Here is a 19034-nt window from a genome sequence, read left to right as displayed (position 1 = left end):
AAAGAAGCTAGAAACAACCTAAATGCCCCACAATGGAAGAATAGATGCAGAAAATGTGGTTCATTTACACAATGGAATACTACTCAGCTATTAAGAATGAAGGCATCCTGAGTTTTGCTGGCAAATGGATGGAACTAGAAAATATCATCCTGAGTGAGGTAACTCAGACCCAAAAAGACATGCATAGTATGTACTCACTAATAAGTGGATATTAGCAAAAAAAAAAAAAAAAAAAAAAAAAAAAGAAAGAAGGGAAGAAAGAAAGAAAGAAAGAAAGAAAGAAAGGAAGAAAGAAAGAAAAAGCACAGACTACCCAAGATACAGCCCACAGAGTTTAAAATGGTCAACAAGTTGAAGTGCCCAAGTGAGGACACCTCAGTCCCATTTGGGAAAGAGAAGAAAGCAGTCACAAGAGGGTAGGGAGGGAGGGACCTGGGAGGGAAAGTAGATGGATGTGGGGAGTGGGGGGGCATAGGGGAACCAGATCTGGTATTGGGTGAGGGAAAAGGACTGAAGTCCTGAGGGCCGGCAGAAAGAATGAAATCAGGCAACCTCAGGAAATAGGAGGTTGGGGAGACCCTTCAGAATGCACCAGAGAGCTGGGAGGTAAGAGACTCTCAGGAATCAAAGGGAGGGACCTTAGATAAAATGCCCAACAGTAGGGAGAAGGAACATATAGGGCCCACCTCCATCCAGCAGGAAGACAGGGCAGCAAGTGAGGAATGGGGTTGCCGTCCCACAGTCACATCTCTGACCCATAATTGTTCCTCTCTGAAAGAATTACAGGGATGGAAATGGAGAGGAGCTTGAGGAAAAGAACGTCCAATGACAGGCCCAAAGTGGGATCCAGATCAAGGTGTGTGTGTGGGGGGTCCCAAGTCTTGACACTATTACTGAGGCTATGGGGTGCTCACAAAAAGGGACCTATCATGACTGCCCTCTGAAATACCCAACAAGCAGCTGAAAGAGTCAGTGCAGATATTTGCACCCAACCAGTGGACAGAAGGTGCTGACCCTGTGGTTGAATTAGAGAAAGCTGAAAGAAGCTGAGGAGAAGGGCGATCCTGAAGGAAGACCAGCAGTCTGAATTAATCTGAACCCCCGAGAACTCTCAAACTCTGGACCACCAAACAGAAAGCATACACCAGCTGATATGAGGTTCCCTATTACACATACAGTCGAGGACTGCCGGGTCTATGTTCATTCAGAGATGGTGCACCTAACTCTCAAAAGACTGGAGGCCCCAGGGAGTTTAGAGGTCAGGTGGGGTGATGAGTGGGGGCATCCGCGTGGAGATGGGGGTGAGGCTGGGTGAGGTTTTCTGTGGGATATTTTTTTCATGCATGACAAAGAGGAGAATGAAACTTGTGGAAAACCATAAATAAATATTCTTTTCATACGCACTAGGTTTAGCAAGCCATATTTTGATGCCTGTCATTCCTATAGGCATGTCAGACAGTAGTATCAGATGTGATATTGCCATACAGAGGGAAAATCATCAATGTTTCCCAACTGCTCAACCATACACACTGGGAAGCAGAGAGATGATATGTGTCCACCCAAGTCCTCCTTCCATAATTCCATCTGGTTCTTTTGGGAATTTAATTTTGATCCCTAGTGTTGCCATTTGTGCCAAAGAGGACAATGGAGAGTCTGGTATCTAGGTGGAGAGTTTGAGCAGAGCAAATTCTCAACAACCACACATGGCTACATGTAACCCAGATCTCAGCAAGCCTGACTTGAAAACCTTCAGAAGCTGAGTCTCCACCAGGAGTCAAGCAGCTGAGGATCCCCACCAAGGTCACAAACTGGAATGTCTGTAAATATCATGGTTTGTCCAACAAAACAAAACAAGGCAAAACAACAACAACAATAACAAGCAAACAAAACAAAACTGGTAGAGAAAGCATCTACCCCTCCAGCCCTGTTATCACACCCCTCCCCCTCTTTATTTGGCCGTCTCCCTGATACTTGAGTCAGACAGCAGAAATTGTTTCTCTGGGTGATTCTTAGTCATGCCAGTTTTCATCTGCAGCAGACAGGGAATGGCTAAAACCAGCAGGGCTGGGCTAATGGTTTTTGTTGTTTGTTTGTGTTTGTTTGTTTGTTACAGTTTCCCCTCCCTCAGCTACTCCCACCCTCCCCAGCCTCTCTTCTCTGCTAGATCCACTTGGAGGGGCTCTGTTTCCCTTCAGAAAAGATTGGGCCTCCCAAGGATATCAACTGAACATGACATAACAAGATACATGAAGACTAGGCACAAGCTCTCAAATCAAGGTTAGGCAAGGAAGAAAAGCATCCTAAAGAACAGCCAATAGAGTCAGACACCCTCACTCCCTCTGTGTTCTACAAGAACACCAAGCTTGCACAACCCTCACGTATTTGCAGAGGACCTAGTACAGACTCATTCAGACCCACACAGGTGCTGTCATTGACGCTTTAGTCTCTGTGAGCTCCTACGAGCCCTGCTCACTTGATCCTGATGGCTATGTTCTCCTGGTGTTTTCTACCCCTATGGAAAGTGAAATTCATATTCTTCCCCTCAACAGAGGGGCAACAGGGGAAGAGACTTTCTTCTGCATCATTTTCTCACCATCCTCTGTAGCTATCGTGGCCCAACAAGACAACATTCAGGTCCTATCTAGTCCTACATATAGAGAGAGTAGATTAACCCAAATCTGCTGTTTTCATTTCAAAATGAGTGTGAGTACTGTGGGTGATGAATGAAGAAGTTAGGTTTTAAACATAAGGGGAAAAACCCAGAAGGTAGGGTATAATCTGCTGTTTATACAATGGAGCATGAAGCCAAATCTTTCTATCATAATCTGTTCTCTGACCCAGTGCTCTTCCTCAATCTCAGGCCTTGTGGGAAGTATAACTATGCTCTTTCTGTCCCTGTGGTGACATCCAAACACTGGGACAATGTCACTTTTAGATGATAATTTTGCTGTGGAGCTTCCCTATTATCCAGAAAAGTCCCATAGTGGAAGACTACCATTCACTCACCTTTCCATGTCATAGTGAATTCAGGTGACAGATGGCTTCCACAAAAGTACACACTGCTGGGCACAGACTCTCCTTTCCTGCAAGCAGCAAGTCTCTAGTGTCCCTCTGAAGCTCTGTCTTTCTTTGTGTAGAGGTCATTGACTTTCAGAAATACCTGTCATTTCTGAGACCAGGGGCAAGTGCTTGCCCTAGTGCCTCTTGGGATAGAAACTGAAGGAGAAAGCTCTTAGGATCAATTAAAGGGGACTCTTGCTCCCCTTGACCCAAGCTCCCTCCAGACTGATCTGGAGGACAATGGTCAGGGGAGTCACATGCTGCAGGCAGGAGGAGTTCCTCTTCCATACCCTCTATTTACACATCTCTGCTTTAATCTCTTGAGATGTCGTGGGATTCTCATGCCCTGTGTGGAATGTCTCACCATGGTATACATTGACTCCTCTGTGTTCTGCTGAGACTACGTCATCTGAAGTCTTTGTCGTTAGGGGCTAGGCTGGAGTTTGCACAAGGGTTCTGATGATAGCATGTGGGCATTTCACCCCTCACCTATCCAGGGTCATGTCAGGCAAGGCCAGCTATGAGCTGGTGCCAGGGCCTCTGGGATCAGTCTGGGAACTGGCCCTTGACACCATCCCTTTGTGAATGTGGTTTAATGTTCCTGACCTGGAGATATGAAATGCTTTCCTTGCCATCCCATAATCTACCTTGCTAAGGGGAACCTGAGATGTCTTAGCCCCTGTAGTTTTGCTGTTTGAGGCTTTTCACTGACTTGTTTTCTGACCCCCCGCCCAAGGGCTATAATGGGTTGTGTGCTGCTAATATACTTTCTGGTCTGAGTCATTAGCCACTGTAGCGCTCCTGACCCCAGCCTCTGACTATTATCCTTTCTTATCTCTATGTTTAATTTTTTTTCTCTTTTCCTCTTCCTTGGGACCCTATCAGGAACCCTGATATGGCTAGTATAGGTCACTTCACTTTTTAAGTTCTTTATACTTCAAGACGTTAATCCTCTTTACCTGGTTGATTCTTTCCTCAGCTGTGGAGAAGCATATTAGTTTCTGAAATCTCTCTTGTCGTTTGTTGGCCTCAATTCTTGAGCGAATAGAATCTTCCTTAGAAACTCATACATTTATATTATATGCAGTACTGCCTATGCTTTCTTCTAGCTGTTTAAGCTTTCAAGTTTAGGTCTTTGATCCATTTGGAGTTACTTTTTTATGCAGGGGTAATTTTACTCTCCTGTGTGTGAACATGGTTTTCCAAGCATCAATTATTGAAATGTTTTCTTTTCTACAGCTTATGTTTTTGCCATTTTTGTCAAATATCAGATGGCTGAAGTCACATGTGCTCATGTCTGGATATTGGATTTTGCTCCATTGGTCTATTTTTCTGTTTTTGTGCCCAGACCTCGTTCCTTTTGTTACTACAGAACTGCAATATATTTTAAAATCTAGAATGGTAATCCCTCCAGCATTTTTCTTTTTGCTCAGAAAAGCTTTGGTTATCCCAGGTCCTTTATTGTTTCATATGAATTTTAATGTAGTTTTTTCTATCTATGTGAAAATTGAGATGGAGCTATTGATTGGAATTGCATTGAATCTGAAAATAGCTTTTGGTGAAGTGGTCCTTTACACAATATTAATCCTACCAATCCATAGGCATGGGATGCATTTTCATTTTCAAATATCATTCTGTCTCCTCCTTCAGATGTTTGCACATTTCATTGTAGAGGCAGTACATGTTTTGTTAGGTTTCTTGTAAGTATTCTATTTTTTTTGAGGCTACTGTGACTTGGGATATGTTCATGAGCCCCTTATCTTTATGTTTGTTCTTCATGTACAGAAAAACTATTGATTTCTGCAAGTTGATTCTGAACTCTGCCATGTTGCTGAATTGGTTTGTCACTTCTTAAAATTTTCTGGTAGAATTTTTGGGGTCATTAGTGTGTAATATGCCATCTGCAACTAAGGATAATGGCTTTTTCCCTTTAATTTCCTTCTTTTGCCTTATTGCTTCAGATAGTATGTCCAGCACAATATTCAAAGGAAATAGGAATAGCTGACATCTCGGTAACATTCATGACCTCAGTAGAACTGCTTCATGTTTGCTTTTCTCTAGTAAGGACGATGTTGGCTGCAGGTTCCTTGTGCATAACCTTTATTATGTTGATGTATGCTCCCTCTCTCTCTACATTCTCTATGATTTTTATCATGAAGGCATTCGGGATTTTGTTTGTTTTATGTTTCTTCCATAAATTTATTTTCAGTAGAGATTTTTTAATGTCAATTTTAAGATTGTTGAATTGTGATCAGATAGGATATATTGAGTTATTTTCATCTTTTTATTTTATAAAGACTTATGCTTTGCCTAAGGATATGGCGTATTTTAGAAAAGCTTCTGTCGGCTGCTGAGTAGAATGTGTATTATTTGGTGTTTAATAATGGTTCAGATGCCTGTCTTTTGAAGAAAGTGAGGTATTAGAATCACCTACTATTAATGGATTGATGTTAATCTGTGTCTTCAAATCCAATAGTACTTTTTTATAAAACTGGTTGCCCCAGAGTTTGGCATATATATGTGATAGAAATATGTGATTCACTATTTACTTGATTAGGATTAAATGTTCCTCTTTATCTCATTGATTAGTTTTTATTTGAATTTATTTTGTCAGATATTATTATGGCAATGCTTGCTTGCTTCTTGATATCATTTGCCGGGAATGCTATTTTTCATCTTTTAAGATGGCATCTGTGTTTAAATCTGTGCTGAGTTTCTTGTAAATAAGAGATAGATAATTTTGTTTCTTAATCAATAAATATAGCCCATGTCTTTTGATATAAAAATTAAGTTCATTAATATTCAAATTATTATTTAAAGGTATGTGTTGATTGCAGTCTTATTTGATTGTGTCTGCTAGTTTGTGTTCTTATTTGTGCTTTTTAAAAAAAATTAACTTTAAGCCTTCATTTGTTTCTTTCTATGTTGTCATGGGTGAGCTTATTCCATGTGAGTTCCAGGTATTGCTTTCAGAATTCTACTTATCTTTTTTATTCTTGTTGGATATGAATTTTTGGTTGTTAGGATCATGGAAAGTTTTTCTTTCTCCTTCAGCTATGGCAGGTAACTTTTCTGGGTATAGTAGTCTTGGTTGGCAGCTAAGATCCTTCAGAAATCCAAGAGTATTGTTCCAGGCTCTTCTAACTTTCAGAGGTTCCACTGAGAAGTCAGGTGCTCTTCTAACTGGTTTTCCTTTATGTGATTTGTGATTTTTCTTTTGAAACTTTCAATATTTTTTTGTGTTGTACATTTTGACTATGATATGCCAAGTGTGTGTTTCTTTTTGGGGGGCTTGTCTAGATGGAGTTGTCTGTTCTTGCATTTTTATGGGTATGTTCTTTTTATTTGTTTTAATGACATTTTTTGCCTAAGATGTTGTTAAAGATATAGTCCACATCACTATCCTGGCATTCTTCTCCCTTATCTATGCTGATAACTAGATTGTGTTGTCATTAATGACTGTCTCCATTTCCTCTATATTCCTTTCTTCGGCTTTTTCAAAAGTTCGTATTGTCTTTGCTAATTTTCTATCTCCTTTACTTTATTTTTGAGTCCTGATACTCAATCCTATGCTTGATTCGCTCTTTGTAAGGCTTTCCATGAGTGCTCTAGTTGAAATATTGCTTTTCCTAGTTCATCTTCATTTTAGCTGTATCCTCTTCATTGTTTCTATCTCTTTATTGAATTCCATTTTTATATCCTGAATTATCTTTATCACTTCATTTAGCCATATGTTTGCATTTTTGTACATTACTCAAGTACTTATTCTTATCCTCTGGAGTACAATGGGGTCTTTTTCTTCTCTTTTTCTTCATGTCTTCTTTAATTGCCTTGAGTTATATGGTAAAGTTTATGATTGTTTGTGGGACAGTAGTCTGCATATTCATTATCTAAAGAATTTGTTTTTCCCTATTGGGTTACATAGCTATTTGAAAACATTTTATCCTTGTATTGGCTTGCAAATTTGCTTAGTCTTTGTGTATTATCTTTTAGCCCAAAGAGCACACTTTAGCTGATTATTTTTAATTGTTTGTCAGGCAGTTACTAAATCATTTCTGTGAATCCACTTGCTTCCCTTTGTAGTGTCTCGCTGCAGTTATCTCATCTAGTATAATTACAGATAGGCTCAGGACTTGCTACTGGAGTCTGTAGGAAGGCTGGCCTTCTTTCTTTTCAAATATTATCAGATATACTAGTATGGAGCTTGGGTTCATGGATCTGGGCCCAACCTCTAAGAGTGAGTGCATGGATCGTATATCCACTTGGAAATACCTGGTCCAGAGACTATGGAAGTTAATATTGTGGAGGCTACCATGAAGACTGGGACTGCCTGGATGTTGAGGTATACATGCATCCCTCATTCATGGGGTCTTCTCTAGAAAATGACCTCAGAATATTTGCCTGATCTACTTCCGTAATACATGGCTATAATCATAATAATTGTGAGTCTGAGGCAGAAATATGTGTTAAGTCAGATTAGACTACCTAGCAAGACTGTGTACCAAACAAATTTGAAATATACAGACAGGAGGAAAGTTTCCAAATGACCAAGTATGGAAACCAAACTTTAAAATCATGATCTACGATCTGTTCTCAGATTCCTGAAGACATAGTGTGTTGGGTACAGTTCATACTGATACTGAGTCCCAACCAGACACTGGTAATTGACTTCATGCCTCAGCGCTTCTCATAGTACCTTGTCTATAACTGTCTGTACTTTGTCATAGTAACCTGTCTGACCAGCTACTTCTTTTTTTTTTCAAGTCCTCAAAGCACACAGCAAATTTGTCCATATTTATTTTTTTATTAGATATTTTCTTTATTTACATTTCAAATGTTATCCCCTTTCCTGGTTTCTCCTCTGAAAAGAACCCACTATTTCCTCCCCCTCCCCCTGCTCACCAATTCACCCTCTTCCACTTCCTGGCCCTGGCATTTCCCTACACTGGGGCATAGAGACTTCACAGGACCAAGGGCCTCTCCTCCCATTGATGACAGACTAGGCCATCCTCAGCTACATATGCAGCTGGAGCCATGAGTCCCACCATGTGTACTCTTACTTCTTATCCCTGTATAACATGATGTTCATAGAAAATACTTGAAATTATTCCTTTGGTCAGTTCCTGCACAGGACTTCATAGCCCTGTATTTTTTTTTTTTCTGTGAGTTTGGCCATCATGGTCATTATCTGCATGTCCTTTGTGCTGCCTAACATGCTGGTTGATCTAATTTCTAAGGAAACACCATGATTTCAATGGGAGAATGGCCAACCTCTTCTTTTTGTGTGGTTCTTCTTATCTTATGAGATGCTGATACACATGTGTGGGGCAAGCAGAACTGTGTCCCCAGACAAAAACTTGGTAAGGTCAAGTGGATTCAGAAACCCCAGTACTCTCATACCTGAGGATGGTAGGAATTTCATCTACTCCCAACCAGGTTCCTGTTCTGAAACACATGACCACGACACCCCATCAACAGGACTATGACAGTCACTCACATAGGGGCAGTACCTAGAGCCCCTCCACATGCAGATGAGGCATTCCTAACATCTCAGACCAAGCTAATAGAAGGCATCTGCTCTTAGACCCCAACCCACCCAAAGATGTATGTAAGATAAGTGTCCACAAGGAACCCCCCCACACACACACAGACACGTTATTTCATCAAAGACCTAACAGTATCTGTCATATAGTGTTACAGAGAACTCATCTACTTCAGTTGTGCCTGGGACAGGCCTAAAAACCTGATCACAGAACTGAGGCGTACACTTCAAAGGGAGTCAGCCTTCTGAGGTAGTCAGTCACTGACATTCTCCTAACTCAGAGGTGTTCTAGATTGATCTCTGTTAAGTCTGTGGAGAGATCTGCGTACTTTCTTTATTCAGGCATAAAAGTGCCCTAAGAAATATTTCGTTATAGCTAAAACTGAGATTGAATATTATTTCCTGGCCTTCACAGTGCTTCAATAATCCTAATAGATTTCCTACCTGTAATTAGCTTGGAATTTTTACTAAGAAGCTGTCTTACCAGACAGGGTGTCTCAAGAGTTAGAGACAGCAGTTAGGCACTTGTTATCAGAGAAGTCCCACACAAAGAAAAACTGTTTTACTGCCAGTTAGAAGTTGTAGGGCTTCCCCCACTAATTATTTATGTTATAGCCAAGGAACGCTAAAATACGACCTTCAGCTATTTGCTTCAGACAGACCTTGAGAGTTTACCTTGAGGCTTCCAGGACAACCTAGCCCAAGAAGAAGGACAACACTGCTCCTCCACCCTGCACCTGGCTGTTTGATTTTACTGACCTTGATGTAGCCATCTCCTGCCTATGTGATTTCTGTAGTTTGCCCTGTTTCCTGTATACTATATAAGCCTGATTTCTATTTTGTACAAATGGCATTCAGTTACAGCACTCCCTTGTGTCTGTTTCTGTTTGTCATTTCTTCACCAACGCCTTGTCTACCTGACTAGGACCCTGTTCCCCCATAGGTTGAGGGAGGCCCGGACTGGCCGGCCTGTGACAATATAGAGCTGTAACACTTCGAGAAAGAGAAATTCTCTCCTGAAGCTTTTGTAGCTGAGCCTAGCAGCATCCTTCTGTGTTGCATTGACTCCTCTGGAGCAGCAGAGTCTGTGGAAGAGACTCAGCAGCTTACCTTGATCTGACTCCCCCTCCCCTTCAGAGAGTGAAACTCTTTGGCTGCTCTGACCAGGCTAGAGCCCCACAGATCTCCTTGGATGGTGTACAGTACACAGACCAGCACACATAGTCATTGTCTATGATCACTACACAGCCAGTTGATTTCATTTGCAGTATATATAGCTCTAGGATAAACCCACATATATGTGGAGATCTAGCATAGGCATGTGATCCCATCAGTGCTGGTGTGATGACATGGTAGCTGTCATTCTGTAGATCCAAGGTCATCACCCACTGTTTATATGAGATTGAGATCCTTCTGTTATTGCTGCTCTTCTAAAGTCCTACAAGTGTGAACAGCATCACGACTCTCATGTGCATGGCTATTGCAGAGACATCAACTTCCTGCTTCTCTGCTGCCCCATGGCTGTATAAACAGCAGCAGCATTCAGCACATGTGCTGAGCTGAGAGGAACCAGAAGGCCTTATACTTAGACATCCCACCTTATTGGGCTCTGTACTACTCACTCAAGTTCTGTGCCTGTTTCCAACTATATCCAGAAATAAGTTAATTGTGCTAGGTTCTGAGACACATTCTGAACCTCTTTACCTATACACAGAGGAAGAAGAATGTCAGGCCTGCTCTGAAGAGACTCTTGTACCCTTCTCAATTATAGGTGAAATATGCAGGCCATTCTGACAGTGTAAGCCCATCTCCCACCTGCGTTGCCTAGAATATCTTCCCAGCCTTGTGATTTTGGCTTTGGCCATCATAGAAAAATGCCTCCAAACTTAGAACCTGCACATGTGCTTTTTGTTCTGTGTTGGTTGTTTTGCTTAGTCCATGCTTATCTATATGCACCAAATAAAAGTTTAGTCCACATCACCATTACCCCAAGTTCTGACACATTCTCTTCCTTTAGAGAAAAAGTCATATTGCTTTCCCAAAGGGACACAAAAGAGCCCCTGTCCTAAGGGGCTCTTTTTGATTCTCTGACCTAAGTTCTTGGTTAAATCAGTTACTACTGTCTGTATGATACACCACTCTCTCAGTAGGAGCATTGGTAAGTAAATGATCAGTTCTCAGTATATCATCCCTACTTTACATGCGGCCAAGCACTATTCTTCAGTCGTCAAGAGGCTACCCCTTCCCCTTCCCTCACTAATCAAATGTGACATGTCACTATGGAATCATTGGGTGCAAAGCCCCACAGCAGTAGAATGGATGGTGGAGATGCTTCTTAACCTTGTACCAGCTAAGAACAGAGAAATTTAAACTACTTTCTCCACTCATTTATCCTATGATTTCCTGTCCCCAGTGCATGTGGAGGTACAACCTACATTAAAGACAAAGTACAGCTGCTCAGTAAATACTCATTGGAAACAGATTATGGATAATCATGGAGGTATCTCTCAGCAATTTCCTAGGAGACCTTACTCCAGTTAAAGTAACCATGAACATTAATCATCACAACCATGAATCATTGACATGGTTCTGTCTCACCTGTTGTTTTTCTCTATCCTGCTTACCTACTCTATTTTTTTGCCATCTCTTCTGTACAAGTCTCATAACACTATGTAAGCTTAGAGCTGATAATCACCCAAACACTACAGTGTGCAAAATGCTTAAAGTATGTTCATACCAGATCTTGTAAGCTATTTATTTCTGAGTTCCTATCACAGTGGAACTGAACTCATGTCAGGTTAACATTACATACAACATTCAGTGTTGAATAATAGTAGCCCTTGATGATGGTCAAGTCACATAAAACTCATCCAGACAGGAGCGATGTTGAGGTATAAGTTAGAGTTATGATTTAGCAAACCTTTACAATGACATGGGGTTTGAGAAGAGGCCACCATGCTACTGTCTGGTTCTGGTCTCACATCCTTGGATGCTGAAATCAGAGGTCTCATAGGAATTAGAGGCTCCTAGACTCAGCTCCTAACTCAGATCATTTATGAGGATTTTCTTCCCTGAATCTGGTGGATGAACTAAGTACCAGGAGAAACTGAAATAAGACTAAGACAAATGAAAACAGTCAAATCAGGTCAGCAAATGTCTACACGAAGTGTGGGCAGGGTTCATTCTTTATCTCTGTAACCATTCACTCTTGGCCTTTGCTGTAGAGGATCAAAAAATTTTAAAGAGAATTCACTAAAGATTTAAGTAGAACTGATTCAGTGTGTCATAGAAACATTTTAACATTTAATAGCATTGAATTCTAAGCATACATTTCTACATATAAGATAGGAATGGTTAAAGCTATCTAAAACATTCAAAAGAGTAGAAGACTAGTATTATTTGGTAGACAGCATGATTTTCCTCATACAAACTTTGGACAGCCAGCCCAGGCTATAACTTAGCCTGTGCCCTCCCGAGTCAGAAGACACAAAAAGAAAGCTTGAGTTATCTTTTTAGCTTTTTGACCACTGCTGCTAGAGCTCTTCTCCAAGGTCAAAATCATCAATGGGGAAATAACAGTTTTTTAAAGGATGTTTTGAATTCCTTGTTTCTCAGTGTATAGATAAGGGGGTTCAGAGATGGGGTCACAGTGGTGTACAGAACAGCAACAACCTTGTCCAGGAGCCCAGCAGTTCCTAGGGCTGGCCGTACATAAGTATATAGAACAGTGGAATAATAAAGGGTGACCACAACCAGGTGGGCAGAGCAGGTGGAGAAGGCACGCTTCTTGCCCTCAGCTGAGCGGATGCGCAGGATGCTGGCAATGATGAAGACATAGGATGTCATGGTCAATAAGAAGTTCAGGCCTGTCAGGAACATGTCTGTAATGACAGTCATGATGTCATTGATAAAGGTGGGACTACAGGACAGCATCAACACAGAAGGGATCTCACAGAAGAAGTGTGTGATGAGATTGGGACCACAGAAGGACAGTGGCAACATCAGACAAGTGAGCACCAAGGAATTGAGAGCTCCAGTGAACCACACAAAGATTGCAAGGGCCACACAGGCCCTGCCACTCATGAGGGTACCATAGTGCAATGGCCGGCAGATTGCAAGGTAGCGGTCATAGGCCATGGCAGAGAAAAGCAGAAGCTCAGAGCCCAGGACCCAGGAAAAGACGAACATCTGTGTGAGGCATCCCCCATACGATATGCTGTTTTCTGCCACCAGGCTCTGCAGGACTTTGGGCAAGACGGTCACAGTGCAGATGACATCCATCAGGGATAGATTGACTAGGAAGAAGTACATGGGAGTGTGGAGGTTGGAACTGCTGTGGATGGTTGCGATAATCAGGCCATTGCCAGCTATGGCTGCCAAGAACAAGGCAAAGAAGAGGCAGAAGAGAACATCCTGGATCCAGGGGTCATCAACAAACCTTTGCAGAATGAACATGGTCACAACCGACTGGTTTACAGGAGCCATGGAAAACACTGTCTAGATTCAGGATAAGAGTTGTAGCTTGGGCCTCTGGCAAAAAAAGTACTGAGATTTATTCTGATTAATTAACAATCGTTTTAAAACTCAGCCAACAACTCTGTGTAATGAGCAATTTGTTTCTACTATGAATATTTAATTTTATTCTCTTGGGTCATGGGCTAAAGGAAAGAGCAGGCCAGTGACAGACCCAATAAACATGAGCACTCCATGAGCGTGTGCCCATGAGTTCACCCTAATACAAAGTCCTTGAGCACATTATTCTATACATGCAACATCTCATCCCACATTGAGGGAAAGATTGCCATGTTTAAGTCTGCCAACCAGGACACATTGACTGGAAAGTGTGAAAAGACATGGTTTATCATCAATGGCACTGTGAAGGATGCAAGAACAGTGAGAAGGGGTTACTCTATTGCCAGCTGTTGGTCCCACAGTATGGGGTATGACATGGAAAACTTTAAAGCAGTGACAGATTCTCCAGAGATAGGACCAAGTGTGGTTTCTGTGACATGTGACTCCTCATTTAGGTGACAACAATGAACCTAGAATTTCCTTTCTTGGAACTCTATTCTAACCAGGACATGAAGCCAAGGAACAGAATTAGACTTACACACAACACGAAAGGGAAATCAGGATTTCCTGAGGGACCCAGGATGTCTCAGGTGAGTCAACACCTTGAGCAACAACTCAGCTGTTCCCAAACCCAGCTCCTGTAAGGTTTCCCAGAGTTCCATTTAGGGGACCGAAACAGTCCTCACAGGACTTTGTATTGCCAGTCACTGTCCAGCAAGCATCTGGAACCCACAGAACCCTGAATGTTGAGAAGGCAGGCCTCTGTTAAGAAGACAGGATATGGTGGTGACCCAGATTGAGGCCAGCTATGCTATGTGTGTAGAGCTCATTTGCCACTTCCTACTACAAGACTCTGCCACTTAGGGTGTATTGAAAGATTGGTCATTGAGTGTGGGTTAAGAGTCATATTGTAAGGGCAGATTGACAGGGACAGGCAACAGGACTTTCCAGTGTGGCCTGTCACATGGAGAGCAGGGTATGACCAGGCTGCTCTCATTCAGTTCTCTAATCTAGCATGAAATGATATTTGAGGTTTCACAGTAAATCATTTTACATGTTTCCAGAGTAAAATGTTCTAAAACTGAAAATAGGCCAGGAGAGTCATTTACTGGCACTCCCAATACAATATGCTCCACCCCCACTACTCCATCCCACAGTGCTCCAGAGGGGTTTGCAGAGAGAGGGGTGTGGATGTCTATGCTATGCTGGCTCTGTTCCCATCTTCCACCTGGCAAACTAAGCTCAATGTAATGATGGTATAAACTGGGCTGACAGGTCCTCTCCTAAGGTTGATCTTCATTCCATGTTTTCATAGGGCCTCAGATCAGCCTGTATACAACCGGTAGTTTCTCTGTTTCACAAAGAGCTCTACTAGTCACTGGGCAGTGGCTAGGGTGTGCACACAATGTCCCTGAACACCAAGGATAACAGACCCAGTTGTCAGATTTAGCAGACAAAATACAGGAAACTGAGATAAACAAGAGTACCCTTACAAAAATATGTCTCAATTCCTGACTAGGAAATCCTGGCTCTAAATAGTATTTTTTACTGATCTAAAGTGCAATTTGGTTTGGACTTCTCTATTTTTTTTGGCCACTGAAATCCACCCAAGCCTGTTCATCCCTCTACTTAATGTGTCTTTGAGGCCAGCAGCAACTGAGAATGCCCCTGTGTCAGGATGTATCTGAGAGATGAACTACCATGTGGACTGCCCTGAAGATATGCTCCTAGTCCCACACTTACCTAGAATACTTGCCTTACAGTCACCTGTGCAGAGGGATGAGGATCAGTTTTCTGTCTGTACTGTCTAAGCTGACTGGAAAGATAAGAAAAGAATGAAGTCCAGGGTCATTCCTCCTGTGGAAAGTGAAGTGACCTCTGCATGCTGTTCCTACTGGGATCAGGATGAAATGTCCATAGTGCACAGGTACCCCAGAGTAGCAAAGGAGCTGGGTGCAGGAACTGTTGGTTGGTTGTATCCCCATCACTCTCCATCACCTGTTCACCTCCCGTTTGGGAGACTGAACACTACTTGTTCCCTAATCACATAGCACATATTCACCATGTCTTTGTGTAACTGTGAGCAAGACACATGAACCATTTATATGGGGAGAAAATGTCTTCATTTCAAATGTCTAGAAAAGTCATAAGAAACCTACCTGTATGGCCACAGGCATGAGGTTGGGTGTTCAACAAAGTAACCTGTGGAACGGGACCTGGCAGAGAGAGGGGAGGATGTGACTGCGTTATTACCCATTTCTCCAGCCCTCCAGCCCTTCATCTCTCTTCTCTGTGATAGCTCTTGGACCTGCTCTTCCTCTTTTGTGGACACAGAAACATCCACAGAAACACATCTTTGTTCTTTTGATATTGGACACCCTGTGGCCCTAATACATCCCAGACTCAATAAAAGACTCTCCTGATTTAACAGCTGACAGAAAAGAAAAGACACAGCCAGCTTAAGCAGCAATAAACATTAAGGGTTTTTGAAACTAGCAATATTTTCCAGACGAGTGTCTAAGACTGGCATAGGGTTGGTTATTTCTGTCTAGAGAGATGCATCTGGACCCTCTAAAGGAAGGACAGCTAGGTCATGTCCTTACCACACCATTTGGACTGCAGGGATGTCTTAGTCCTGAGGAGTACAGAGATGTCTGTTTGGTTCAAGTAATTCTGTCTTAAATCTAGATAGCTTTGGCTGTATGATGCAACCCAAGGCAGCTAATGGCCCCTGGGATGCCTGCTCCAGGGTTCTGGCTGAGGTGGCTTTGCAACTATTATCAAGTCTACAACAGAAAGAGGAGGTGGTAAGGAGCTGGGTCCCAAGGGCAGATGGAAAGGGCACAGATGTCTTGCTGAGTTTCTGCTTCCTGTGGCAGGAAGCCAGGCACGTTCCCAGCAGGATTTCCCTTCTTCCCATCCAAATCTCAGCTGGAAAGAACAGGGAAGGGCAAAGAGTCAGGTATTTATTAGCTAAAGTTCACCAGGAAAGGGTGTCAAATTTCTCCAACTTCATGGGTCATCACTGCCTGCATTTGGGGCTGGGATAGCAAAGTCGGGGGTGGGGGAGCACTACATCATACTCAGTGCATCCTGCCCTTGTCAGACAAGGATTGAATACCAGTGTGAGCTAGAAGGGGTCAGAATCCACCCAAGATATCTGGCTTCCCTGTTGCAAGCCTTGGCCCCTCAGGAACTATGGGGTATAGCATCATACTGTTGCTATAAAAGACTAGCTACTCCTAAATGCACTAGCCATGGAACTTCAAATAGAATCATCTTTCCATTTAGGTTCTCACACTTTCTTTGTTTTAAGGAGCCCACCGGAGATGACCATTCAGACACAGTGTATAGCCAGTTAAAAGTTTTTATTCCAGCTGGCTATGACTACATTCAGGTATTTGGGACCCAAGTGTAGCATAGAGTGTTTAGAATAAGGGGTACTTGAAGGCAAAAATACCACATCCTGATATCTTGCTCAGCAGTTATGGATGGGTGTTGCACAGGCAAGCAGTTTAACCGAAGCCAAGATAACTTAGTTGATTCATCCTTACCTTGTATTTCTAGAATAGAGTTGGATAATTTTCCACGGAGCTTCCCACCAACAAGATCAAATTCTAGTCAAACCTAAATGGCCTTAGCAAAAATATAAGATCGAGGATCTTCTGCATTGCCATGCATCTTGACTTGTCACATTGCCCACTGGTGCTATGGGGCATGAGTCAAATTGTTGACTCATCCCGTTCTGGGGTGTAGGCCATAGGTCGCAAGGGTCAATAGCTTATCTGAGTTTACTCTCTGTTTTATGTGGTTAGCCATGCAGTTGAGGATACAGGATCCCACTGTTAGCTTGATCACGATAAGAATCAGTGGTCAGGCTGATGCGGAGAGTATGGTGGTCAGCCATGAGAACTAAGTAAACAGAGATTGATAATTATTTGATATCTATACTCACTTTCTTCCCTTTCTCTGAGTTTTTTTTTAACTTTTATTGCATTATGATGAGAAAAGTTACATGATTTCAATTTGTCTGAATTTGTTAACATTTAAAAACATATTTTAAGTAAATAGAATTAAATTGCATTCTTGTTTCCCTTTTGTACCCCAACTCCTCCCAGAGACCCTCTCTTCAATACCTACAATATCTTTTTTTGTCATATTCCTTAAAATTTATGAAATATTATAACAATAAAAATGAGTATTATAAAAGTTGTTTGATATAAAACAACAATCAATTTAACAGTGTTATGTAGATGCTTGTCTACAGCAATACTGAAAATACATATATTTTTCTCATTATAAATTTCAGATAAGTCCAAACATATTAACTGTATATTTCAAAATAATACACCACTACTAGTATTTTCTTAAATGAACATAAATATATAAAGTCTTTTGTTGTTTTGTATTTAGTAGAGTTTAAAATTTTGACTCTTTCTGTGGTACAAGCCCAAAATAAGAACAATTTTTAGACATAGAATTTCAATGTAATAAGGCTGTACTTCAATGACCCTCAAATCACCGAAGGATTTTACCTCCATTGTAGCTAAGCTGAGAGTTGACAGTTCTGCAGCGCCAAGGAATGAATTGTAGGTTCGATTTTTGGATACAGACTTCCTGCTATGGTCAAAACTACTTGACTTGAGTGAGTGACTTTCTTCTCAGGCCACAGAGAACAGGTTACATTCATTTAAGAAATGATGTGTGTATTAAGATGGTCTATCCATAAAGTCATTCACCAACCGTTACAATGAACAATGGTTCTGCTTGGAGGGTGGCACAGACATTAGGTGTGGTTAAGAATCTGGTTCATTGGCTGTGATAATCTGGAAACGCATTCATCTCAGAGAAAGAGTAACTTGTAAAGTCCTCTTTTTCAAATTTGATACAAGAGCTACAAATGTCAAGCAAAGCACTCAGTCTCACTCTTTGTTGTTCTCTTTCCTACAAGCCACCTCCCAAGTTAATTGTCTATGTCTTCCTTGGGTATATAAATACTTTTGAAATATATAAGCTGTTCTGAAAACCATAGTATAGTGTAAAAACATGAAATAAACAATACTACTAATAGAGAGGCAAAGATAGAAGAAGCAAGATTTGAAGACCCTTATGTTGTACACAGCCAGACACTGTCACAAACAAGCTGAATGTATATATAGATTGTACAATATTGGACCTATTTCTCTAATTACCATATTAGAGAGACCATTGGATGACAATCAACAAATTTCTAATTCCTCATATTTTTGGATTTCAATCGCTTAGGATATGTTGGTAATATTAATTTTCATATTAAGATATTAAGAAAAGGTAATTGTCACTTCCTGTTGTTTTTGTTGTAAGAGGTGGAATTAGGTTTGTGTGGATTTGTTGAAAGATTACTTTCTTGCTTCTTCTAGGGTGCAGTTTTGCTCTTTATGTTGATGTTTCCATCTATTATCCTTTGTAGAGCTGGATTTGTGGAAAGATATTGTGTAAATTTTGTTTTGTCATGGAATATCTTGTTTTTTCCATCTATGGTAATTGAGAGTTTTTCTGGGTATAGTCGCCTGAGCTGGCATTTGTGTTCTTGTAGAGTCTGTATGACATCTGCCCAGGATCTTCTAGCTTTCATAGTCTCTGGTGAGAAGTCTGGTGTAATTCTGATAGGCCTGCCTTTATATGTTACTTGCCTTTTTTCCCTTTACTGCTTTTAAAATTCTTTCTTTGTTTAGTACATTTGGTGTTTTTATTATTATATAACAGTAGGAATTTCTTTTCTGGTCTAGTCTAATTGGAGTTCTGTAGGTTCCTTCTTTAGGTTAGGGAAGTTTTCTTTTATAATTTTGTTGAAGATATTTACTGGCCCATTACATTGGGA

The 19034-nt window shown here is 41.3% G+C and overlaps 1 protein-coding gene and 1 long non-coding RNA gene across 2 annotated transcripts in view; both read right to left on the bottom strand.

Annotated features, from left to right (window-relative positions):
• Nucleotides 1-14993, bottom strand: part of LOC116103186 — a 32143-nt gene extending 17150 nt beyond the window's left edge. The window contains exon 1 of the long non-coding RNA XR_004123428.1: nt 14918-14993. This is a non-coding gene — a long non-coding RNA (uncharacterized LOC116103186). The remainder of the gene's footprint in view (nt 1-14917) is intronic.
• On the bottom strand, nt 12072-13139 carry LOC116103182 (olfactory receptor 13G1-like). The gene has a single exon (XM_031388737.1). It carries the CDS (start codon nt 13085-13087, stop codon nt 12164-12166), a length of 924 nt encoding a protein of 307 aa, XP_031244597.1. The 5' UTR covers nt 13088-13139; the 3' UTR covers nt 12072-12163.
• Nucleotides 14994-19034: the final 4041 nt, after the last annotated feature.

This window comes from Mastomys coucha, unplaced genomic scaffold (assembly GCF_008632895.1).
Source record: "Mastomys coucha isolate ucsf_1 unplaced genomic scaffold, UCSF_Mcou_1 pScaffold21, whole genome shotgun sequence".
Classification (NCBI taxonomy): Eukaryota; Metazoa; Chordata; class Mammalia; order Rodentia; family Muridae; genus Mastomys; species Mastomys coucha.
The sequence above is the reverse complement of the archived record's forward strand: the minus strand, read 5'-3'. Positions and strand labels throughout refer to the sequence as shown.

Bases quoted from the DNA above. Each gene is read 5' to 3' on its own strand.
- LOC116103182 (XM_031388737.1), bottom strand. From the start codon at position 13,087: ATGGCTCCTGTAAACCAGTCGGTTGTGACCATGTTCATTCTGCAAAGG.